At 36.5% G+C, this 27,221-nt stretch overlaps 1 protein-coding gene across 1 annotated transcript; it reads right to left on the minus strand.

The window, feature by feature from the left end:
• On the minus strand, nucleotides 1-25,709 carry LOC117038018 (40S ribosomal protein SA-like). Its single transcript, XM_033134611.1, is given in 5 exon segments — nucleotides 1-278; nucleotides 816-920; nucleotides 923-1,104; nucleotides 22,746-22,830; nucleotides 25,535-25,709. Coding segments are annotated over 5 exon segments (825 nt in total).
• Nucleotides 25,710-27,221: the final 1,512 nt, after the last annotated feature.

Genomic DNA, 27,221 nt, shown 5'->3' on the forward strand with positions numbered 1-27,221 from the left:
TCAGGAGAAACCAACCTTGATGGCACTTGATCTTGAACTTCTGACCTCCAGAACTGTGACATTCCACCAGCTGTTCTTGGGAGAGGGTGCTGCACATGAGCAAAACTTCCTGGCCAGCGTCCACCTCAGACCCACTGAGTGAGCTCCCTTTTTGCTGCATGGTGTGGCAGTGTCCACATAGTGTAGAGAAGAGTCTGTTTTACACAGAGTGATGGTAAGTGGAGTAACATAAGACACCTCTGTGAGAGGCTGGTGATTAGCCCTGGGATCAGTAACCACTGGAAGTTGCAGTGACATGTGAACAGTAATCATATGTAGGATCTGCCCGCGCTTTCTGGGTGTAAGCCAGTATCGTGTCTAGTGAAGCCAAAGAATGGGCACACAGACCAGGGACAGGCAAGGAGTTGTAAAGGAAGATAGTTTATTAGAGGGAGGAGGAGAGGTTGCAGCTCCCGAGCTGGAGGGGGTACCCGAAACTGGGAAGCCCCCTAGCTAAGGCAAAAGGCTTTTACTTTTATATTTTCCCCTGCCTGTTTGGGGAAAGGGGCTGGAGGCTTCTAATGGAATTCATCTATTAGGTTTGTCCTGTCTGCCTATGCTGAAGAAATTCACGAAATAACATATTCCTATCTACAAGATCTGTTCCTTTGTTCGGCCAAAGGGATTTGACATAGTTTATGAACCTCAAGGCATATTCTCATATCTTTGTCCTGGAGTGAAGGAGATATTCCAGAACCTGGAGTTTCAGGATATGGCTGCTTTTTTGTTTATTCCACCAGGGACCTCCCTATATACCTAGTAACATGCTAACTAACCTGTCTCAGCAGCTCCCCGGAAGGCTGCCTGGATTTGGTTGGTGAAGTTTCCTGGACTGACATGGCCAGTTATAGGAGTGGCTCTAGTAACAGCCACAAACTTCTCATGGCCCATGAGCCAATATTCCTGGAGGATAGGATACTGACATCAGCCTGGCTTTTCTCCAAATTTATTATGTAGATGGCATCACTTTTCCTTTTGTGGATGTACTGTCCCATTGAGAAGTCAAGGTTGGCACCACATAGGTGGGCGGGTTCATGTTGCAAGAAATTTGAGGAAATATTCTTCCTTCATTTGCAGGACATCAAGGGCTCTGGACATTGTGAAAATTTCCTTTACGTTATAACAAGAAACCAGAAAAATGCCGAATGATCCATTCTGGTTAGTGAAGAAAGGCTTTTTTTTTTTTTTTTTTTTTTTTTTTTTTTTTTTTTTTTAATGTTTAGTCCATTATTTTAGGGAGAAATTTGCAACAAGATAAAACTACACCTACCAAAGAACTTACTTGTTCCTCTGTATGATTCTCTTTTACTGAAAATTTGTCTCTGTTTCTTCACTATAACTATGTCCTAAAGGACCCTTGAATCTTCACCCACTGATTTAGGAAATTGGATGATCTGCGAGTTAAATGTATCTCTCTGAGTTCCTGAATTGAGTAGTGTTGTTCTTTAATGTCTATGATTTAAAATCAGGAATATGTATTAGCAACCCTGACAAACATAATGCTTCCATATGCAGAAATGAAATACCCAGTTAAGTTCCACTAGCCATGAAACAAAACCCAGTGTCAGGCCCCCTCTGCTAAAGAGACAATGAAGAAATGGGTAGTTTCCGTATTTGAAATCTTCTTTTGTTAATATGTGAAACCAAATAACCATCAGATCTTGTGATCTGAGAGCTCAGACTATTTTACTGAAGGAGGAGAAGAAAGAAGAGGGGAAAGCGGAACAATAAAAAGCGGATAAAGAGAAAGGAAGAGGGGAGGAAGAAGTAACTTTCATAATAAGTATTTATAGTAAAATGACATGCATTTCCTTACTGTGTTATTTTTGGAGGTAATAAAAAAACCAATAATATGGAAAAAGAAATGTACACCATATATTTCCCTCACATGACGAGTGATATGAGAAAAGGTATATTTTAGTAACGAGATTTGAGTGTTTTGGCAGCTCAACAAACACCAAGATATTCACACCGTTAGAGAAAGTGGAAATATATATGTATAGGCCAAAAAAAGAAAAAAGAAAAAAAAAGCAAAAACAAATAAGAAAGGAAAGAAATCCCAATGTATGGGTTAACTAATTAGTTGAAAATACTGTAACAGCTCATTGGGCAATTTTGTAATCAGATGAGCCCAAGGGATGAATATGATCAAGTTTATAACAGTTCATTTTCTTTGACTGCAGCTGTATACAATGCCCTGGGAGATTCTAGAAGCAATGAAACTACAGCGACTCTTTTGATTAATAACATATTAAATACCTAAAATTCATGAACAGAAATGCATATTGTCATGCCTTGAAGGGTATCCATGGATGTAATGGAGCCCCTTCTGGAGAGAGAGCGAAGGAGTTGGAAACCTGTGAATGGCCGTCTTAATGGCATTGCCTTCTTAAAGATGTCTTTTAAAAGTTGTGGTGTTTTTGTTCCTTTGTATCTAAATTCGAAGGGTTAAACTGTGCTGTGATTGCCATAATTGTTATTTCTCCCCCAGTGATTTTATAGCCAACAAGGGAACATTAGCACCCATTGATTCCTTGTGGAAAATAATCTATTTAAAGATACTTGCTTCAATTGAATCTTTTTTTTTTTTTTTAATGCTTCACTCCATTATTTTATTATAGAGAAATCCACACCAAGGCAGAACTGGAGCTTCCAAAGAATTCACTTGTCTCTCTATTTATTCTTCCCTGGAAGTCATAAGCCTCTGTTGATAGCAGCCCAGATGGGTGTTAGGAAAGCAATTATGATTAAAAACATGATGGGAATTCAGAGAGCTGTAGGACATCTGCAAGTATCAAAGACTCTTGTAAGGACCTAATCCCATACTCATTACACGACTTTTTTCCTAGGGTTGTCTATGTCTCAGTAATTACTGTGTTATTAAATATATATATTTAGCTAACGCTTTTGTAGCACACATATTCAACTATTTGAACACGATTTGATATACATATTTTGGTTAGACATAGAAACACCTGACATTATCTAACAATCTATTGAAGGAAATTTACATGAAAAGAATGCAGTAAACAAATAAAGTAAGTAATATGATTTTGCTCAGCAGTGTCTGGCATATACAAGAAATACAAATTTTCTTCTTTTCCATTCATTCTTCCTAAGGCTAAATGTATGCCACTTAGGGAGAGGAGAAAAATATATAGCAACTGCAATCAAAGTAATTTTTTGAAAAGTAAACTAATCTCTGTTCCTTCCACTGTTTTTGAAAGTTAGGGAATAAACGGTATCTAAAATAAAGTTTAAAGCATTGTATACACCTCAGAGAATATAGTTCTTTGAGGCCTTCATGGTCTTGTTTTATAGTGTTTCCACAGTGTGAAAGGTGATGTTAGTTGTGTCTCGCTGAGGTCAGGTGGGATAGATAGTAAAGTCAACATTGTTCTATGTCTACAGAATTTGGGGGAGAGTAATAACTAAAGAATAAACTAGGAAGTTGAGATCAATGGTAGCTAAAATCTAATTAATAGATAGATGATGGTAGAATAAATATTTGTGCAGAAAGCAAGCAAGGATAGACAAGGAAACATAAAAGGACAAAGAAAGTAGCATGATGATAGTTTTGGCTCCCATAAATACTATAGCTACTCAGTAACTTTTCAAGGCTAGAAGTACTTCCACACCACAACTCTAATTCAAAGCAATGCTGGGTTATTAGCCAAGCATTGAACCCCTACAAAGAGTCATTCATTTGTTAAGTGGAGTATAAAAGAACATATAAATTCTGTCTTAGGAAATATTAAATGTGCACATAAACAAGAGTAAGTATAATGCTCGGTGAATTTTTAAAGTACCAAGGTGAAGTAAAAAGTTTTATCAGGATTCAGAAGAATTAACTATATGTACATAAAGGATTAAATAAGAAATCATTTAGTAACAGGTGAACAGCACATAAAATGAGTCTTAAGAGAGTGAAGAAAATAGGGAAGATCTTTCCAACAAGCAAACAGCAGTGTAAATAAGAGAAGTATGTTTGGAAAGCAAAGGGATTGCAGAAGGATCGGGGCTACTGCACAGAAGGAGGAGCGGTCAGACGCAGGCTGGACAGGACATACACAGGATTCCTTTCCTTTTCTTCCCCACCGCCTTTTTTTTCAATCTGGAGCTGTTCCACTTACAATTGCTATATCACAAAGGAATCCAAACTTTAGTTATGGCTTAACAGAACCATTTCATTATGCGTATAGATTTTGTAACTCAGAAATTCAGACAGAGCTCAGAGGGAGTGGCTTGCTCCGGCTCCTTGATGTCTGGAGCCTCATTTGAGAGGATGTGAAGATGGGAATGACGTCATAGGTGGGGCTGGAATCACCTGAATGCTGGTTCATTTGTGAGTCTGGTGCCTGGATTGGGACAACTTGAAGAACGGGACTGTGACTGACTACGAGTAGCATCTCCATGTGGCTTGGCTTTCTCACAGCATGGTGGCCTCTGGGTTGTTGGACTTTTTACATAGTGGCTCAGGGCCCCAGAAATAAGTGTTCCAAGAAACAAGTTGGAAGCTCCATGCTTTTTTATGATCCAGCCTCATAAATCATATGATATCATTTCCACTCTATTGACTGAAGCAGTTCCATAGTTACCCAGATTCAAAAGGAGGAGAAAAACACCTCATCTGTTGATACTAGGGTTATCAATAAATTTGGGGGTATTGTTTGTTTTGGGGAGGGGGAGCAGTGTTTTAAAATATTCATAGGAATGCATACTCAGTAAGTGTTGAATTAATGATTTGTGGATAAAATATATTTCTTGTAATTATACACTGATAATTGATGTCAGGATAAAGGATTGCTAAAAGTTCGAGATAATTAAAACTTAGAGTCTAATGAGACCCTCTCTGAATTAAAAATAGGCACTATACTAAGTATGTAAGTTATAGTCCCACTACTTACTTTTTAAATATAAAAGGTAAGTTTCATTCCTAGTTTAGAGATGAGAAAATAGCAATTCAGGAAGTTAGTTGCCTTGCTGAAAGTCTTACTACTAATAAATGGCTGAAACCTGTGTCTAAATCAAGTCTGAGTTTTGTTGAAGTATTTTTTTTCCTACTGAATGTGGTGGGAATAGGAAAGAGGGATTCACCGTAAGACACCTTGTGAAGTTAGAATTGATAAGACTTTGTCAATAATTGGATGTGGTCAATAAGTCAAGTTAAAGATGAATCTTTGTCTCCAAAATCATGTAATGAGGCAGATATTGATGGTGTCCTTCAAAAACAGAGATGATAGAAAGAAGAACAGATTTATACTGGTTGGCAGGAGGCGAATAAGACGCAGGACCGGCACCATAATTCTCAAAGTCCAGTTCAAAATGAAATTTTTAAAAATTTCAAGAGAGTGACAGCAGAACATTCAACCAAGCACTGGATCCCAAGGCCAGCCCAAATTGCACTCCCATAAAGACAGCCCTGAGAGCGTTTAGTGTGGAGCATGTCCTATTTCAGTTGCTAAAGATACAGTAAAGATAAACTTACAACACAGGAACGGAAGAATTATATGGTCCTTTGCAGATCAGGAAGACAGAATAAGAATGTTAGAAAAATATACCAGCAGAAGGAAACTTTATCATATCCAAGGGCTTTTTTTTTTTTTAAGGACAAACTGCAAGGATAGAGTGTTCGTTTAACTGTCCCTCAGGCATGATTATTTAGAACAATTTGTTTGTATCCCAAGCTATAGGGAGAGGAAAAGAAAAGTCATTTACTTTTACATTGAGAGCCAGTATTGATCTAGGAATGGAGAGAGAATTCTGGAACAGTCTTTACCATTTACATGCGATAGACAGAATTTTTATCTAGGCGACACTGTATTGGGCTTCCATGATTTTTGCCACAAACTAGGTGAGTGACCTTTGATAAAGTGTTTCACCTCTCTTGGTCTCATAGCTTTACTAATTAAATGATAGTTTACGCTAGATGTATTCATTTTACAAAATTTACTAGGTTCTATTTTGTTCTAGGCACCAAACTTACCTCTAAATACTGGTGAATGAAACAAAATCCCTGACACTTTCTATCTACAAAATGCTAAGATGTATTTTAAACACACACAAAAAAATAAAACAATGATGTGCCAGAAATAGTCCAATCCAGTCAGACCGAGCGAAGAATTCCAGATCTCCCTCTTACTACCTGTGTGGACTTGATCAAGTTTCTTAACCTTTCTGCTTTACATTTTGATCTGTAAAATGAGAATAGTGGTGCTAACTGCCATTTGATGTTTGACATCCCTGTACATTTATGCTAGCTCAATTACTGTAGTTAGTGCATAGTACTTACTAAATAAATGTTTATGACTTTTTCACTCTCTGACTCTTATTCCTCACTTTGAACATGCATTTCAAATTCTTAGGCATAGATCATCCCTCAAAATAAGAATAGTTCCCAGATCACCTCCTCAAAGCATTTATGTATACTATTCAGAGAGCCTCTCCAAAATGATTTTTTTCTTTTTGACACGCAAAATTTAAACCCAGACCAATTTTTCTAAGCTTCTTTAAAATGTATGAAGGGTGTTTAGAGTTCTTTCTCTCTCAACATAATGATTCTTACCTTTTTTGTTGTTGTTGTTCATGGATCTCTTGGAGAATGTAATGAAAGTTAAAGACCCTCTTCACAGAAAAATGCACATACACATGAAACAGAATACAGTTTCCCCGTGGCCCCAGCCTCCTTGGTTCCCTGAAACCCATCCATACACCCCAGATTGAGAACAGCACAGTAATCCAAAGATGTATTTATTTACTATAGAGAACTCAAACTTCAATTTGAAATTCATGAATTCCAAGTAGTTATGGACCTTGATAAATCATCCTTTACCATCACTAATATCATGAAGGGAAAACTTTGAATGGATTCGATTTCACAGGCCATGTGTGAATATTGATTTCAGCCCTGCCACACAGCCTTTCTGCACTCTGAGTGAAGAGATTATTCTGCCCGTGTTTCAAGACGAGGCTCATCTACCCCGGTGACACATACTGTACGGAAAACAAGGCACCTGGGATCCGGCTGTCTCAAACCACATCCTAGGCTGCTCTATATATGTCCAAAAGATTAGTTACATAATATTGATACTTCTGCATGAGGGGATGATTCCCTTGTTGCCACAGACTTCAAACTAGAAGCTATTTGAAGTTTCCAAATCTATATCAAAAGGCAGATGATTCTGAAAGCCCCATGATTTTGATTCTTTATCAAAGGTAAAAATTCTTAACTGTTTAGAACTAAGACAGTGATAGTTTACTTTGTGTAAGTGTAAAATACATAAAACACCTACACTCTAAGAGAGCAAAAATGTAATGTTCTATTTTTTCTGTTTATGTAATTAATCAGTGCAACTATAAGATTTTTTTCCTTAATATATTTATAGAATATCTTTTTAGGGTTGGTTAGTGTTCAGATTGCCTATGAGAGACTATCCCCATTAAATACAATGCTTAAGTGCTTTTAGTTACATTTTTAGAAGATACCCCTTTATTGCCGACATCTTACCTGATCCAGGCCGAATGTGTTTTCTTAAAATGTCTAAAAATTCATTAAAATATAATAAAATAGGAAAATGTTTTAAAAATATTGTGTCATGTGGTTTAAATAATTTTCAATAGTGAACATTATTTATCTTCAAAAGCATATTGTTTTAGAGATGTTTTATTTCAAAACATGTTAAAAATGGATAGGTTAGCTCAATTTTCTGTGATATTTTAAAGTTTCGAGTCCTGATCTATAAAAAAAATAAATGTTGTCTTCTACATCACTCTATGAAAATTGTCTTTTCTAGGGATTAGCACTTAGTTCAAAAAAAAAGATCAGTTCTATTGAAAAATTCACATAAAATCCCAAAAGAATTACAAATTTGGCATAGGTGTAATATTTAATGTCCTTGACGTTAATAGTCTGAGTTCCTGTGTTAAAAAAAAAACATTGCTTTATGTAACATAGACAAATAATTTAATTTTTACTTCTTGATAAGCATCAGTTGAAAGTCTCTGAGCTCAGAAACTTAGAACAGTAATTATTACATTTTCCCAGAATTAAGTATATACACTACTGAATTCCAAAATGAAACAAAAATAAATCACAGTGGATAAACCTCAAAAACTATTTGGTAGTTGAAACTTCATTCTGCTTAAGTGAAGATAACTGGTCTGTGACAATGTATTCTCTTCAGACACTAGATCTGAAGAGATCTTTGCTTAAAAAAAGGTAACAGTTCACTGAAAACGTACTATATGCTAGCTATTAGCTAGACACATTCCATGTATAATCTCATTTAATCCCAAAACAACACCAAGAGGGGAATGATGCTGTCATTACATAGGTAAAGAAAGTGAGCCTTACAGAGGCTAAGTATCTCACACCACTAGAATGGAGATTGGAAGCTACATCCTCCTGATTCCAAATTCTGAACTCCTCCTCATATTCGCTATAAACATCATGGTCTTAAATGTCTTCCCTTGTCCCACGTCTTGTAAAATGTTTCATGAAATATAAAAATGTTGAATATATTTTACTACACAAAGGCATCCTACCATTGTAGTGAGAAGTTGGGCTGTGGAACAAAACTATCTGGATTTGATTGCTAACCCTACATTCAATGGTTTAAGTTACTTAAACTCTCAGTTCTTCAATTGCCTACCTGCAAAAGCAGGATCATCATGATGATAAATTCAAGATATTATGGGAATAAAATGAAATCCATTCAATGATATATGGAGATTACTAAAAAGATAATAGTCAACATATGTTAACTGTTCATATGATAACTACTATTATCAAATCATCTTTGCTTCATGTATGTCAGCTGGCCTTACAAAGAATGGAAAGTTTTATCAGACAGAAAACATATTTTATGCTTATTTTTTATTGTTTCTTATGAAAACCCAGCCAAAATGTAACATATTAACAAAAAAGAAAGAAAAACTAAATAAAAGAAGTAAAACCCTGGAAGCTAGACATTTATATCACCTCTCTGAATGAAAATAATAATGCCTCCTTCACAGATTCCTTGCCAACACCTTTTCCTTTGTACTGGGCGTACCAAGCTGTTTCCCATATGGGTGTTATTTAGCCATTTCAATTGCCCAAGACTGAACTGAATGGCACCCACACACACACAAATGTCCACACATTTTGTAACTTACAATATTAAATAATAGTTATTACTCTACCAGATGAAAGACAAATACTTTACCTTTTCATTTAATAGTCTAATAACATTTGCCAAAAAAATAAAAATAAATAAATAATAACTTCTTAAGACTTCTTAAACCACTCACAATCTTTGGTTTTCCTCTTATCAGATATTTTTTTCAGTTTTCAAGAAACTTAAATATTTTCATCCATCATGTACTTTTTTTTCCAGGTTAATGAATGGTTGATGTTTTAAATTGATGCTGCTGCTTGCATTGTTACTTCCATTATTATAAAACATTGCTGTAAATGATTAGCACAGTGATCTTAAAATCAATTTCTTAAGGAATAAAATCTAGGCTCTATTAAAAATATCTGCTCACACTACTAGGCTGTACGCTCCTCTAGAATAGAGAAATGATATTATCAATATAGGTCCTCAATACATGCTTATTAAAGAGAACTCTAAACTTTCAATAAGCTAATAAGAGTGAAATGTAAAAAGGTAATGGGACTGAGGTAATGAAAAAATGTGGTTATTTCAAATGAATTAACTTTAACTTTGAGAGGAATCAAAATATTTCAGACTAATTTGCTAACATTTTACTTTGAAACTGTTAAAAAATGGAACATCTTCAAAAAAGAAAGAGAACCCATAAACTCTTAAACTAGGAGAGGACCACATAAAGCATGTTATTCACTGTCACTCTTGCTGCCCCAAATTGTGTTTTTCCATCTGCTGTAATTATCCTAACTTTGCATGGCTGAATGGAAAAAAAATCTTAACAAAAAGCAGTGGAGATCCTTGTCTGATTTAGGTCAAATCATTTGACCTTTTTGGTCTTTTTTTGCACTTCTGTAATGAAATAATTGAACTAATAATTTCTGAGTTTCTTCAAATTGCTGGGTTTCTGCCTTTCTACTTCTTATAGAGGAAAACTCACTATATTTTTTATAGTCCACTGGAAAGCTCAAATTTTGAGAAAGTTCTTGACTCCTTGTATCTTTTGTCCACCGGTTCAGTGTCTGCCAGTGACCCAAGAAACGGTAGGTTTACTCCCTTCCCCAGAGCCTCTTACAAGTTTGCAGCCTTGCAAGATGCCTTTCTCCTGCCATTCTTCTCTTTTTTAAGATAAGTAAATAAATAAAAATGTAACGCCTCTATTTTAATGACAAACATGAATTGCACTTAGTGAAATATTGAATTTTAGATGTTAAAGTTTTTAGCTCCCAACATTCATCAGGGCTATGTTGTGGCTCAGGAAAAAAAAATATACACATATATATATTTATATATATATATATATATGTATATATTCATTTATTTAAACATCTCTGTCGTGTGGGAGACCCTGCTTGCTGCGCCATTTGTCGTGCAGGGAGGCCTGCGGGGTCTCAGCTCCTGCTCCCCACATAAGAACACACGATATGGTGATATGGTGAGGCCAAAAAGGAACACCCACGGAGCCATAGATACGGGAGTCATGCCACTATATTCTCGCTGGCGGCATCTGCTTCTCTGCAATCCGCTCTTGCAGGCTCAGCCACCATCTTCTTGCTAACCCCCATTTTTTGCTAGTGTAGCCACGGCAGTTATATTAGTGCCCAATGGCTCACTGGTTACAGCTGACGGCCAACTAGCCACAGCTGATGGCCATCCAATCACAGTTGAAGGCCATTTACTACCTGAGCCAGCACCTTTCTATGTGAGGCCGAGAGCCTGGAAACTGCTTTCTGGGGCTCTGTCCCCACAATCTCATTTTGGTCAAATACACATTCCAAAGTCTTCTGTCTCAAAAACACACAGTTGTCCTCTTTATATGTTCTCTTTATATTTCTTCAATAGCTTTGGATAAAATCCAAAGTATCTAACATTTCCTAGGGGGTCTGATGGTCTGATTTCAGCTCTCTGCTTTTGCTGCTCCCCACCTCACCCATTCTGATTAAGCACAGAACTGCCTCTGTCTTCTAAGCCAGAAGTTGCTCTTTTCTACTGTCCTTTCCTGCGTTTAGCTGCTGCTGCTGCTTCAGCAGACTACTTTATACACATTGTTTAAGCAAGCACCTTGGGAAGCCGTCCTCTGGTTTTTCTAATGTCCAGGATGAGCTTGGGGTCCCATCCCATAGTATGCAGTGCAAATATCTTACCATTAAACTTACCACAGTAATTTAGGAATACTCCTTCCGATGATTCTTTTCCTCTAGATTCTGAGCTTTTGAGAGTAAGAACTCTGTCTTGTTCATCTCTATAGCCCTCATGCTTAGCACAATGCTTGGTATATAGCAAGCTGTTATGAAGTGTATGATGAACGCATGAATCAGTAATAAGCATATATTAAGTAGGGCAAATTGGCAGTATACGATAGCTTTTTGATCAATCTGTGGAAAAAAAATATATATCATTGATCTGTACAGAGTCTGTAATAAAGGCATTACAACAATAAAAATAGGCCGCTATTAATATTGCCAGATAATTTGACACTTAACTTGAAGAAACATTGTGACACATGGGGAATGTTTATCATCACCATGTAGAATGTTCCAGTTTCAAAGAGCACCACAAGTAATGGAACTTGAAAGTGGGAGGAAAGCTGCACATCCTTGCAGCCCCCTCCTGAGCTCTGTTGTCGGAAGGGGGTGGAAAATGAGGAGAAACTGTATAGACGGCTGTGCACACTTGCCAGGGTATCTGTGTTCAGCCACTTTCTAGTCCTGCCAAAGTGGAGGTGGTGCATGGAGCATGGTCTGCAAAACAGCAGATGAGGTTGGTTTGGTCCCCATGGAAACCAGATCTCCCATTGCGAAGTAAACATATTTGGTACTTTTGTAATTAGAACCCATCAAAAAATGAAAAACAACCCAGTTTTGTTGTACTTGTATTGTCTTAAGAGAGTAGATATTCTAAGTCCGATTCACTGGAGAATACTTCCAGTTCTAAATCAGACTATATCAAGTTATGCCCCACTTTAACCATTGACAAGAGAGATTGAAAAAGTTTCTCACTTAGCTTTGGGATTTAGCTTTCGATAGACATCCAGGAAAGTATATGTATTCTATCATTTTGGGGGAACAGAATATAGTAAATTGACCAGCATAGCCAAAATATGTATCTAAGTATATAATTGTTCATTCCAGATCTCCACCTGGTCGCAAAGGTGTCTCGGTATCACATGACTTTTACAATATAAGTAATAATACATGAAACTAAATAAACAGGGTCCTTGTCATAGCCCATGTGACATCATATCAGTGAACTTTTAAACTGTGTGTATAATACTTCTAAATATACTGGAAAAGGCAGTCCTTCATCCTAATATTTTCATTAAACAGTCTTTAAGAAGTGTCTGGGAAAATGCTTAATCCTGCCTTTTGAAATTTTCAAATCTTGTTCTTTTAAATGTTTCAAGCAAACTAATTCTGTAACTTTTTCTCGTTAAAGTCAGAGGATTTGATTGGTAGAAAAATTATATATATATGGCAATAAATATCCACTATCTAGAAAATTCTAATGTCATTCCACAATAGGAATTTTGCTGTCTCGCACATGTAAAAGTAATCTGATTCCGCCAATACACTCTAATTTTTTGAGAAGTAAAACTTTGCATTAATTATTATGTACTTATGAAGCTAACACACTGAGATGTGAAATAAAAGTTTAGTTCCTAATTAAATATTAGTCTCATTGACATTAAACAACTAGATATTCCTCAATAATGGGAAATTTGACAGATTCTAGACAAAGAAATGAGATAATTATCTTCCCTCTCATTTTAATATACCCCTTTTAGCATTGTCGAGATAAAAACAAAATAATAATGGTAATAATAATTAATAAACAACTCCCATAAATATGAATCCACCTTTTCTAATATATTTACATGTGAAAACTACAAAATTACTGTCTTAGCAGACTTTTCTAATTCATTTCAACACAATTGCCAATCTTATATAAGATTGTTCTTTTTACATCGTTTATAGAAATTGGCATCCATGTGTTTCTAATATCTCATAAACACCAACAATTCTTGCTGCTGTCTATTTATTAGGTTTGGGCATAATTTTAAAAGGATGTATTCCAATGAGCTGTGCTGTTGTCATGGCTGATGATGATATTGTAGACTATTTTCTAATATTTTTGTTAGAAATGTCAATAGCATTTTGTATCATGTTCCAATATAACATAAAGGTTCAAATTTATTGTAAATACCTTAGAAAACTTAAGAAAAACAAGATTTAAAACGTAACCATCTCACAGATAAGCACTTTCCATGTGTACATACTGTCTGGAACAGAGTATTTCAAACATGGGCTATGAAACTGGAGACAAAGACAAAACCTCAGCTGCAGGGGTTTTTGAACTTGCTTATTACTAAGATTTAAGGGGCCAGGACAGGAGTAGGAGAGATTTCCTCCAGCTTATTTGCCCAAGTCTTTACAATTACTTTCCTAATGCATTGCCTACCTCCAGTAACTTACTACCTATGCAGGCTTTAATCTATCACGTGTTCCAAATGCCCTTCTCTAACTCTTACCTTACTCCCTGTCTTAGTCTACTTGAGCTATGATAAGAAATTATCATAGATTGAGTAGTTTATAAACAATGTAAATTTATTTCTCTTAGTTCTGAAGGCTGGGAAGTCTGACACCAAGGTGCTGGCAGACTCTGTATCTGGTGAGGACCCACTTCCTGGTTTGAAGATGGCTGTCTTCTCACTCTGTCTTCACATGGCAAAAGGGATGAGGGAGCTCTCTGAGATCTCTTTCATAAAGGCACTAATCTCATTTATGAGGGGTCCATGATCATGGTCTAATCGCCTCGCAAAGACCCTGCCTCCAAATACCATCACACTGGGGACTTAGTTTCAATGTATGAATTTTGTGGTGATATAAATATTCAGTCCATTGCACTCCCTTACATCACTTTTGCACATCCCACACACATCAGTGAACACTTTTATCTTTGAAAAGGAGCATAATGAGATAAATACAACAATGCCATTATCATAAAATCTCATTGTAATAATCTATCTAATTCGTCTGATTCAATGACCTTTCCAGTTGAAGAATGTCCCCATACAATAGTATCAAACACTAGTTTCCCAAACTGTACTAGAACACTTCTTGTCATGAGGAACATGCTCCTTCCTCAGGATTCCATTTTATCTTCAGACAGGGTTGATTTTTAGAAAGGTCTTTCTTCTAACTTCAACCCATTAATTCAAGTTTTGCTCTCTGAAGAAACAGGAAATAAGCTTTTTTTTTTCTCTTATTTCTCTTCTATATCTTGAAACATCAAATAGTTGCTTCTTTGTTTTACCTATGATACATTGATTATTATATGGGTAGTCTGTACGTTTGGCAAAGAAAGCAATTTCCAAATCAAGGTTTCTCAACTGGCCGAAAACTTAAATTCAATTAAGCATATTCCCTGATTTAAACAGTTTAAAGCTTTCCTATTCAAACATTTCACAATCACTATTTACTGTCAGTTATTGTATTGGTCAATGTCAAGTGAGGAGACAAAAAAGTCATCAGTTGTTCTAACAGAGATAACTTAATATAATGAATTGTTAATAGGCATAAATTTGATGAAGTATCATGGCAAAAATAAACCACTAAGTCATCATGGAAGTAGCAATTGCAGGAAGAAACTACCACCTGTAGAGACAAACAAAAGAGAGTGGGATTTTTAAAATTTGGAAGTTTGGATGTGGGACCAATGAGTTGGTGCTAGTGTTTGCTCAGGAATGGGAACTTGAGGGGCTAGAGTTCAGACTTCTGAGGACAGGGCACTTGCCCATTGGTTTTGGTGAGTTTGAAGATGTATGAAAGAGGCTGGTCTATAAGTGTTCAAAAAACTGCAAACTGGATTCAGCTGTTGATGTCGGAAATAACATCCCTAAGGTGAAGCAGTGGCGCGGGAGAGACACTGACAGCAAAAGAAAACCAATGGGAGCAGAGAGGAAACAGCAAATCCCTTTTTTCGTTTTCTAGCTTTTTAGCCTTCCTGCAGCATCCCACTCACAGAGTTTAACAGGAAGCCAGCTGCCAATCCAGAAATGTGGTTTGCAGAGTCCCATCCCAAGCATTACTAAGAAGCATATGGGGGTGGGTGTTGAAACTGAGAGACAATAGCTTAATAACTGGCACACTTATTTTCCTGTGTTTTTAATTATTTGTGTAGAGAACTGTCTCTTTAGCCTAAAAATTCCTTCCTGAAAGCAGGAAACATATTTATATCCATCCCGTTATCTGGCATAGTTTTTGACGTACAGTTGCTGTTAAGTAAATGCATGGTTAAGGTATAATGGCCTTATGGTTATCAATGATAATTAAATATTGTTAGATACATCAATTGTTCTAGTTTTCAGTATTTTATTTCCCCCCTCCCAAGTAATGCCGGGTTATTATGCCCAGATTGGAGGTCAGCTACAGATTTGATATGTATTAGCTATTATTATAAGTAATCGATGTGAAACAGTCTGTCTCTAACTTTAGATGACATAAAGTTCACCTGCAGAGCTATTAAACACAGGTCCCTGCATCCTACCTCGGGGACTATGATTCAACAGTCATTGGGTAGGACTTGAGGACTGTTGCCTTTGTACATTACATTCCCATGACTTATTTGGTCAAGAGTGTCAAAAGGTACAAACTGCCAGTTATAAAATAAAACAGAGAACTTGTATTTCCAACAAGCTCCCAGGTATGATGATGCTGCCCATCCGATGGGCCACATTTTTAGTTACACTGCTTTAACAAAAGGTCAGAAGAAAGTGGCAGTCTTTTGAAAAGACTTTACAGTTTCACTCAATAAAACAGGTACTGAACATATAGTATGTGTAAATGACTCTGTTGTGAATTGCAAGAAATCCAGCAAAGATTAAGATATGTTCTCACTTTTAAAGTAGTTTATAATTTAATAATTTAGTATAACACCTGGAAGCATTAATCAGGACTAAAACAATGTAATTACAGTTATTTGGGACACATAGAGGAAGAAATAAATAATCAGACATCAAGTTTTTTGTTTGCTTGTTTCTTTAAAATGCTACAGTCGAAATTGGGAAGTTCATTATAAATCATGTTTTACTTGTTTTTATTTGTTCTTAATGGATGGATAATGTGATGAGAATATCCTATTACAGATCAGCATTATCCAGCTTCAAATATTTCTTTTGTACTCTATCTCCATCACGTAAGTTATTTTGGAGCCGATCCTTCACCCAGATCTCCTCTATTATAGTCTTTAGGACAGAATTTTTTTAACAAAATTAAAATAGGGCAAAGAAACGTTGGAATTAGCTTCTGAAAAGGGAGCCAAGGAGAAAACTAAAAGAGCTGAAGATTTCTCTCTTTGTCCCTGATTCCAAAATGATAGAATGCTATCATCAGAATACTAGACATTTGCTGCCACAGGTGTCTATAGATCACGGTCTCATAGCCACAGACTGTGCTAAGTGTAGCCAGAAAGAGAGTCCAGTGAAATGACAAGGATCAAGTAGGTCAAACCAATTCTCTTTGTAGCCAAGTATTTGGGGGAAATGTCAACTTAAATCTAATTATACGCTCATGATTTATGGTCCTTAATCCCTACACTCAATTTTGTACCCCTTAATTTTTTTTTTCTCTTCTTCTGCCTTCCCTCACCCCTAACTCCAGTTCAAGCCCTTTTCTCTGAGTCGAGTTGTGTAGGACACAGCTCCCTGGCCCATGCTGGTATTATGAGCCTTGTGCTCCCCCCCGGCTGAGGCAGTCGGTCTCCAGTCGGCGGTTGGCTGCTCACAGCAGTTCTCACCCGCTGCCGGCCACTCATGCTAGGTGCTGGCCACTCACGCTGGCTACCAGACACTCCTGGCAGCACCCGGCAGCTCAGGACAGCCCAGTTCCAGGGAGAGCTGTTGGTTCACAATCTTAGCTGTAGAGATTGGCCCTACAGCTCACTGGCCCATGTGGGACTCAAACTGGCGACCTCAGCGTTAGGAGTATGGTGCTCCAACCACCTGAGCCACCGGGCCAGTCCTGGATCCTTTAATTTTCAGTTGAGCCCTGATACTGAGTGAGTGATTTAAATATTTTGTGCCTCAATTTCCTCACCTACAAAATGGAGATTAACATGGTATCACTTTCACAGAATTGTTTTGAAGAGTTAATGCATTAATTCAGGTAAAGCACTAAACACTATCTGGCAGATAGTAGACACTCAACATATCTTAGTTGTTATTATATTACCATATGGATGGATCAATAACATTAACTATCTTTTTATACAGTGTATAGTTGGCCTCTTAACCAAAACGATGTTATTTTAAGGCCAACCACTTTGGGGAATGTATTTTTTTGTATATTTTTTGGAAATGAATAAAAAAAATATAATTTAAAAATATTATCATGTAGTTTTGAAACATGTTTATCTCCTTTGTTTTTCTTTCTCTTATGAGAAAGGAAAAAGAAATACCTTTAAGAATTGTTTAAATAGAATTGTTTAAATAATGTGACAGGTTGTAGAAGTTTACAAAAATATAAAAGAACATAAATAATATAATATGAGCATTGGTTTTATTTCAGTTTGAAATAATATGTAATATACTAACAATTTATATGTTATAGAACAAGCATTCAAATTCTTGTTTTATACCTGTGTTGCATCTTTAATCCTTTTGTCCTTATTATTTGTTAAAATATGAAGAACATTGAACAAAGCCAATATAATATATAAAATCCTTCCACCTGATAATTGATTGTAATTGAAACAGGGTAAAAATGGTGCCCAGTACTTAGCAACACTAATGTGGTAATTCAACACTGATATGGTAATTCTAAGGTAAGTTGACAAGTTATAGTCATCTGCTTTCAGTCCAAATCACTATATAGTGAGTTAGATTCAATGTTCTTCTTAAAAATAAAATTCTAGCAAATCGAAGGCAAGAGTGCATTAAAAAGATTATACATCACAACCAAGTGGGGTTCATCCCAGGGGTACAAAGATGGTTCAACATATGCAAATAGGTCAATGTGATGCACCACATAAACAAAATAAAGGACAAAAATCATGATTATATCAATAGATGCAGAAAAAGCATTTGACAAGATACAACATCCATTTATGATTAAAACACATAATAAAATAGGCCTAGAAGGAAAATACCTTAACATAATATAGGTCATATATGACAAACACTCAGCTAATATCATAATTAATGGTGAAAAACTGAAGCCCTTTGCTTTATGTTCAGGAACATGAAAGAGCTGTCCCCTATCACCTCTACTTTTCAACAAAGTATTGGAAGTCCTAACCAGAGGAATCAGGCAAGAGAAAGAAGTAAAAGGCATCCAAATTGGGAATGAAAAAGTTTAATTGTCACTTTTTGCAGATGACATGATGCTACCATGTTTCCCCGAAAATAAGACCTAACCAGAAAATAAGCCCAGCGTGATTTTTCAGGATGACATCTCCTGAACATAAGCCCAATGCGTCTTTTGGAGCAAAAATTAATATAAGACTTGGTCTTATTTTCAGGGAAACATGGTATATATAGAAAACCCTAAAGACTCCACCAAAAAACTATTAGAAACAATAAATAACTACAGTGAAGTTGCTGGCTACAAAATCAACATACAAAAGTCCATTGTATCCCTATATACTAATAATGAAATCTCAGAAAAAGAAATTAAAACAAACAAACAAACAATGGGACAGCCAGTTAGCTCACTGGGTTAGAGTGTGGTGCTCTTAACAAGAAGGTTGCTGGTTCAATCCCCACATGGGCCCACTGTGAGCTGTGCCCTTCACAACTAGATTGAAACAACTACTTGACTTAGATCTGATAGGTCCTGGAAAAACACACTTAAAATAAATAAAAGTTAAATTAAAAAATTCATTTTGCAATTACAACAAAAAGAATAAAATATATAGGAATAAATTTTATCAAGGATATGAAAGACCTGTACGCTGAAAACTATAAGACATTAAAAAAAAAAATGAAGAAGACACACAAAAAAGGAAAGACAGTCCATGTCATGGATTGGAAGAATCAACATAGTTAAAATGGCCATATTACCCAAAGCAATATACAGATTTAACATAATCCCCATCAAACTCCCAATGGCATTTTTAAAAGAAATAGAACAAAAAATCATCAGATTTGTATGGAACCATTAAAGACCCTGAATAGCCAAAGCAATCCTAAGGAAAAAGAACAATGCTGGAGGTATCACACTCCCTGACTTCAGCTTGTACTACAGGGCAATAATAATCAAAACAGTATGGTACTGGCAGAAAAACAGATACATAGACCAATGGAATAGAATTGAGAACCCAGAAATAAACTCACATATGGACAGATAATTTTTGATGAAGAAGCCAAAAACATACAATGGAGAAAAAACAGCCTCTTCAATAAATAGTGCTGGAAGAATTGGAAAGCCATGTGCAAAACAATGAAACTACACTGCTATCTGTCACCATGTACCAAATTTAACTCAAAATGGATCAAAGACCGAAACATAAGATCTGAAACAATAAACTGCATAGAGGAAAACATAGGTGCTAAACTTATGGACCTAGGGTTCAAAAATTTTATGAATTTGACTTCAAAGTCAAGAGAAGTAAAAGCTAAAATTAATGAATCGGACTATATCAAACTAAAAGAGCTTCTGCACAGCGAAAGAAACCATAGACAAAATAAAGCGGCAACCAACCGAATGGGAGAAGATTTTTGCTAAAAACACCTCCACTAAGGGGCTAATACCCAAAATTTAAAAGGAACTCATACAACTCAACAACAACAACAACAAAAAACAAACAATCCAATTAAAAAATGGCCAGAGGACCTGAATAGACATTTCTTCAAACAAGACATACAAATGGCAATAGACATATGAAAAAATTGTTCAACATCACTAATTATCAGAGAAATGCAAATAAAAACCACAATGAGATATCACCTCACCCAAGTCAGAATGGCTATCATCAGCAAGACAAATAATAACAAGTGTTGGAGAGGCTGTGGAGAAAAAGGAACCCTCATACACTGTTGGTGGGAATGCAGATTGGTGCAGCTGCTATGGAAGGCAATGTGGAGGTTTCTCAAAAAATTAAGAATAGAATTACTGTATGACTCAGCAATCCCTCTCCTGGGTATCTACCCAAGAAATCTGAAAACATTTATCTGTGAAGATATATGTTCTCCGATGTTCATTGCAGCTTTATTTATGGTGGCCAAGACATGGAAACAACCAAAGTGTCCTTTGATAGGTGATTGGATAAAGAAGATGTGGTATATATACACAATGGAATACTATTTGGTGGTAAGAAAAGATGAAATAGTACCATTTGCGACAACATGGATAGCTCTTGAGATTATTATGCTAAGCGAAATAGACAGAAAAAGTCAGGAACCATAGGATTTCACCAATGTGTGGTATATAAAACTGAAAACAACAAAAGAATAAGACAAACAAATGAAGAAACAAAAACTCATAGGCACAGACAATAGTTTAGTGGTTACCAGAGGGTAAGGGGGGAGGTGGGTGGTAGATGAGGGTCAAGGGGTCAAATATATGGTGATGGAAGGAGAACTGACTCTGGGTGGTGAGCACACAATGGGATTTATAGATGATGTGTTACAGAATTGTACACCTGAAATCTATGTAACTTTACTAACAATTGTCACCCCAATAAACTTTAGTTAAAAACAAGAAACAAAAAAACGGCTCTGCGTATTTGGTGGGTGTGTTGGCAAAGATATGCTTGACTTCTTCACCAAAAAGACATTATCTTACAAATAAGTGTCTTAGGACATACTGTCATTTTAAATATTATACTCTCTCGTTATATAATTGTTGTGAAGGCTAACTTAACACATGTAAGTGTACGTGTGTGTGTCTGCACATGCATGTATTCATATTTCCCCGTCCTGGTATCCTGCTGCTTCCATGTATCCAGAGACTTTTACACATAAGCATGTTCTCTATTCTTTTCATTTTCATGGTACCTAACTGCAAACCACAGAAGGTGACTTTCAGATCTTGTGTTAGAAGAGAAGAGATCCCGGGTCTGCTGTAATCAATCTAAGTGAGCAGTCAACCTTGATTGGAATCTCCTGCGGAACAGAGAGGCTCAGATAGTTTTGTAAAATCTTTCCAGGTCATTATAAATTGCAGCCAAGTTTGCAGACCACTGTTTTACAATTAAAAACTAAGTAGTTTGTCTTACTACTACTCTTTTGCCACTTTCCCATCCAACCCTTTTTTACCTGGATCCTACCAACCTCTGATTAGGACACCTATTGAGTTCATTAGTGATGACAAAAGCTTCTACCCTTTATCCTGTAACAATGAACATATTTCAGAAATGTCTACTTAATTCAAAGGAATTAATATTTGTTTGTGCCAAATATATATAAGGCACCACTCTAGCTGCCACTAATACAATGAAAAATTTGATATAGTTTTCAATCATGGAGCTTGAAATGTGTGGAAAGAGACAAACACATGTACAGTACTCCCCCCTTATCCTCAGTTTCACTTTCTGTGGTTTCAGTTACTATGGTCAATGGAGATCCAAAAATATGAAATGGAAAATTCAAGAAATAAAGAATTCGTAAGTCTTAATTTGCACACTGTTTTCAGCAGTGTGATGAAATCTCACACCTTCACCCTCTGCCCCCCCAAGAAGTGAAACATCCCTTTGTCCAGCCTATCTGGGCAGTATATATACCCCATCTGTTAGTCACTTAGTGGCTGTCTTTGTTATCAGATTGACTGTTGAGGTATCACAGTGTTTGTGTTCAAGTATCCCTTATTTTACTAATTAGCGGCCCCAAAACACAAGAGTACTGATGCTGACAATTTGGATACATTACAGAGAAGCCATAAAGTGCTTTCTTTCAGTGAAAAGCTGAGTAGAGTACATTAAGATATTTGAGAGAGAGACCACATTCACATAACGTTTATTATAGCATATTGTTATAATAATTCCATTTTAAGTTATTATTAATCACTGTGACTAATTTATAAATTAAACTTTATCATAGGTATGTATGTATTAGGAAAAAACGTAGTACATATAGGGTTTGGTACTATCCGCAGTTTCAGGCATCCACTGGAGGTCTTGGGATGTATCCCTGTGTATAATAAGCGGGAAATACTCTACAAAGATATTTCATATCAGTGAGGCTTTGGTGCAGTTTCTCAACACTGGCTGCATATTTGAATCACCTGGAGAGTTTTTAAAGAATCCTAATGGCCAGCCCTACCACCAGAAATGCTAATATTAAATATGGGCTTCATTAAAATTATTGAAGTGTTCCCCAAGTGAGTGATTCTCCAGCATTAACAGCAGTAAAACAAAGTGCTAAGACAATGGGGAAAGAAAAGGTGTTGAGGAAGAGTAGCATTTAATATTAATAGAAATTACTCATTATGAACTTACTATATACTCAAATCTTAACATGAATTAACTCATTTAATCATCACAATGACCTTTGAAATAAGTGTTCCTATAAGCCTTTTTTATACAACTGAGCAAACTGAGTCATGGAAAAACTAAGTAACTTACCAAAGGACAAGTAGGTGGCAGAGCCAAATCAGAACAAGGGAGTCTGACTTCAAATCTTGTTCTCTAAAATGCAATGGAATTCTTCCTAAAGAATGAGAATTTAGGAAGTGGATGAGTGAAAATGCATTCCAGGAAAGCATAATGGAGTAATGTTTACAGGCAAGGACTCTGAAGCCAGGTTTGTGCCTGTTTGAATCCTGGTTCCATCATTAACTAACCAAGTTACTTAGCTATTCTGTGCCTCAGTTGTCTCATATATACAATTGGAATAATAAGACACTTGTTTCACAGAGTTGTTGTGAGGATAAAATGAGTTAATACATTCATATTAACAATCATAACTGTTGTTTAGAAGGGGGGGGGGAAAACTACTAGGGAAGCTAAATTCCTGGTTGTGGAATGGTGAGGAATCCATTGAGTCAGCTAGATCATGCCTGGGAAGCAGGATGGCTTTAGTTAGCATGACCCTAATTCCAGGTTTACACCTATTGTCCTGTTCTAATAATTGATAGTGCCTGCTTCACTCTTAAATGTGTCCTGGTTGGGACATTAAAGAAATCTACCATAGCTGTAATATATCAGGTTGCAACACCCCAAGGGAAGGATTTAGAAGGATAACCACTCAGATGGACTTTGAGTTGGGAAGTACGATAATCAGAAAAAAAATAAAGTCTGTGCTTTATAAAGGTAACTGAAGCAGCAGTGAGTTGGATGAATTGAAAATTGTAAAATTTGACAATTTTCAAATGCAAAACAGTGTAAACACGTGGTTTGAAAGATATAGTAGGCATTTGGGGACATAAATTAAGGGGAAAGGGCTGAGAATGGGATGTACCCTAGTGAGACTGAATCTTTAATCTTTGAAGTCAGGGATCAAGCCAGGGATTGTTTCATTATTAAGGCCATGTGTGGCCTGAAACATTCAAAAGGACCAGGCCTCAATAAATTTGGCTGAATTGCCAGTGGTGTGTGGGTTTGGGTTTTTCTCACTGCAGGAAATAATAGCAATTCAGGCCAGATTAGAAAACACAGTGTCATATCTCAGACTTTATGGCCCGTGGCCGGAGAATGGGAACTAGGTGAACAAGCTCAACTGTGTGATAATAGAAGGATTGGAGAAAGAAGACAAGAAAGAGGGGTGCTTGCTGTCAGATCTTATAAAAAGTAACCGCCATTTATTTGAAGAAGGACCAACGTGCAGCTCTTAGGAAATACAGTAAGTCCGTCATCATTTTCCTTACCTTGGTGATTTTCATGTGGATAAGATTTCTCAATCCAAGATCCTTTTAAAAGAACATATCACCTCTCACATAACATTCCAGAAACATGGCAAATAACAAGTGTGACTGCGAAGTGAACTATGACTGGAAACTGAAGCCAGAATTTCTGCATTCCTTGCAAGTACCCATAGTTCCTTTAATTATACGCTGAGCTTGTAAACAGGAAAGTGTTTCACAGATGTAGAGAATCCAAGAGGTAAGCCAAAAAAATAAAATAAATATAAGGTCTGGCAAACCCCAAACTAGATTAAAGCAACATGATTTTCTAATGGAGAGGAATATTTTGGAGAAATAGTAGCAACAACGGAATCATATGCAAAATGCTACTGATTTGGGAAAGCTTTGTGAATGAGGGAGAGATTGTCAATTTTGATAAATATAAAAATATGTAGGATAAATGAAGGGAAAGATTCGTATTTAAAACTTACAATTTTAAGAAAATATATTTAGCCTATTAAATATCTCCATCTCATTTTACTAATTCATGTTTGTCTAAATTCGGAGATTTTACAAACTCTTTAGCATTTCATTGCTCTTATCCAGATTTCCGTCTATGTAACATTAGGAAGTTTCTGATGCCAATATCAATCTCATATAATTGGGCAGTGAAATCAGACCAACAATTTAAGAGGTAGTTTTCAGAGAAAGTCCAATTGTGTTTAAAAACATCTGAAAAGTACTTCCCCCACCCCCACCAGCATCTAGAAGGCACACGTGAAGTTGATTGAGGCGATTAGACGTACAGTATTTCAATCAAAGTTGTCATTTCACAAGAAGAAGTAAGAATTTGTTCCATTTATTAGCAATTAACGTGTGGCTTATCATTTGATTCATTAGCACACTTATGTGAACACAACAAGCTTGTTACCTAATTGGCTTTCCCAGAATGCCTCTCACCTCTCAGTCTCCCTGGCAGGAAGTCACTGCAGTGACATCTGTTTCTTGTAGAGCTATCAAGAACGATAAGCAGCTTCTTGTGTTGCTTAAGTCATGGTTTTTCCCCCCTTTCTCCAACAGTTAATGTGCTCCTTTTCTGCCATATGGAAAAGATAAATACCAGAACCTAAAATATCAGCGTAAAAGAGAAATGAAAATGAAACTCTTTGAATACTGACCATGAAGGAAATACTTATGGAGAATGTTCAAAGGTGTTGGACTTTTGTGTTATTGTTACTAAATTAGTGACCACATCAAAAATATGTTAGCTAGCAAAATATTTCTTTTATGTCAGTCTACTCAAAAATTCAAGTGAGCACAAACCGTTAAAACTATACATATTTCCAGGTATTTTAAGAAAACACCCCAAAAAACTTAGTGGCTTGAAATTACATTTCAATATTAACCTACCGTGTTTCCCCGAAAATAATACCTAACCGGAAAATAAGCCCTAGCATGATTTTTCAGGATGACATCCCATGATCATAAGCCCTAATGCACCTTTTGGAGCAAAAATTAATATAAGACCCACTCTTATTTTGGGGGAAACACAGTAATGAATCTGTGGCTTGCCTGAGCTCAGCTTGCAGGTCCCAAATGAAGTCTCTTGTGCACTTGCAGTGAGATATTGACTGAGGGTACAGTCATCTGAAGACTCGACTGGACTGGATAACCGCAATGGCTCATCATATGGCTGCAGTTGATGAAGGCAGTAGTCTGGGAGCTCAGCTAGCACTGTAACCTTCATCACTGAGACCCACCTCTCCTGTGGCTTGGGCTTCTCATGGCATGGTAGCTTGGTTTCAGGATAGAGGAGTGTCTAACGAGCAAGTGTCCCATGATACCCAGGTAATAACAGACAAAGTTGCTTATGACCCAGATTCAGAAATCATTTGGCATCATTTGTCATATTCTATTGTTCAAAAAGTAGGTCACAGTTCAACTCAAGTTTAAGAGGAAGGGATCCCACGAGGGCCTGAATACCAAGAGGCATGTATCATTCGGGGGCCATATTTGAAGACTAGTTATCATATTTTAAATTAAAACTTTATGTGGAAAGACAGAGAGAAACTCCATATGAAAAATATTTGAATTACTCTACATAATATTGGCTATATTGAATTTCATCTCTATGACCATACGTTAACAAAAATATGTTTAATAAATCAGATTTAACATTATTCCCATCACTACATTTGTATTTTAGGTATATATTTTTTTCTTTTTTTAATTATTGGGCATTTCAAATAACGATGGCTAGCATTTATTAAGCATTAGTAATATTCCAGACATTAGCAATCCCGTAAAAAGCCTATAAGAGATGTACTAATATTATCCCAACTTAATAGATATATCAATAGAGGCTCAAAGATTAAGAATCACATAGATTAAGAATCACAGATTGCTAAGAATCATATAGCTGGTGAGTGGCAGAACTGCATCTTGACCCTAGAAAATATGGATCTAGCGCTCATGCTATTAAATATATATGTCTCGTACTTAGACACAGTGTCTGAACAACTAGTAATGTGATCATGTTATCTTGCAATGGAATCTAGGGCAGGGTTTTAAGTAGTGTCACGTCTCTCTAATCAAAGACAACTAGAAACACACCTAGAACAAGTTGAATATATTATGCATTGCAGTGTGAAAGAACACAGACGATGGAAACATGGGATGTCTCTGTAAGGGGGGTTTAGAAATAGCCTATTGGAGCATTTGGGCTTTGGTTGGGTGACTTTGAGGAGGGCTTAAGGAAGAGGCAATTTGCTCTAGTTTAGATGCTGTCAGAAAGCGAGGTCAAATCTATGACTGGGTATCACAAACACCCTATGTATAAGGAGGACAGACTGGAGTAAGGGTAAAGATGTAATTGGTAAAGAAGTAACAGTCACTCGAGTTAGCCAGGACAGGCAGATGCTTGATATTCTGTGATTTGCACAATGACCTCATTTTTGTCTGTGTTTAGACAAAATTATGAAATGGTCTTGTTTTCCTCTCACTTGTTCATGGTCTCGGGGTGACCTTGTCCAATGTTGATGTTCTGTGAGATTGTTATGTCCAAAAGAAGAACAACATGGCCTAGCTGTAAGGGACAGGCCAGCTTCTAAGAACCCTGAGGCCTTGTTGTGGGTGTCACATCAGTTCCTGGGTGTCAGAGACTGCTTTTATTATCTCTTAGTAGAGTCATTTTATTTGAGTTAATGTAGTGTATCCTGTTTCGGCATATGATTACTTTTCTTTAATACTTAAGGTGACG

The sequence above is a fragment of the Rhinolophus ferrumequinum genome, chromosome 2 (assembly GCF_004115265.2).
Source record: "Rhinolophus ferrumequinum isolate MPI-CBG mRhiFer1 chromosome 2, mRhiFer1_v1.p, whole genome shotgun sequence".
Taxonomy (NCBI): Eukaryota; Metazoa; Chordata; class Mammalia; order Chiroptera; family Rhinolophidae; genus Rhinolophus; species Rhinolophus ferrumequinum.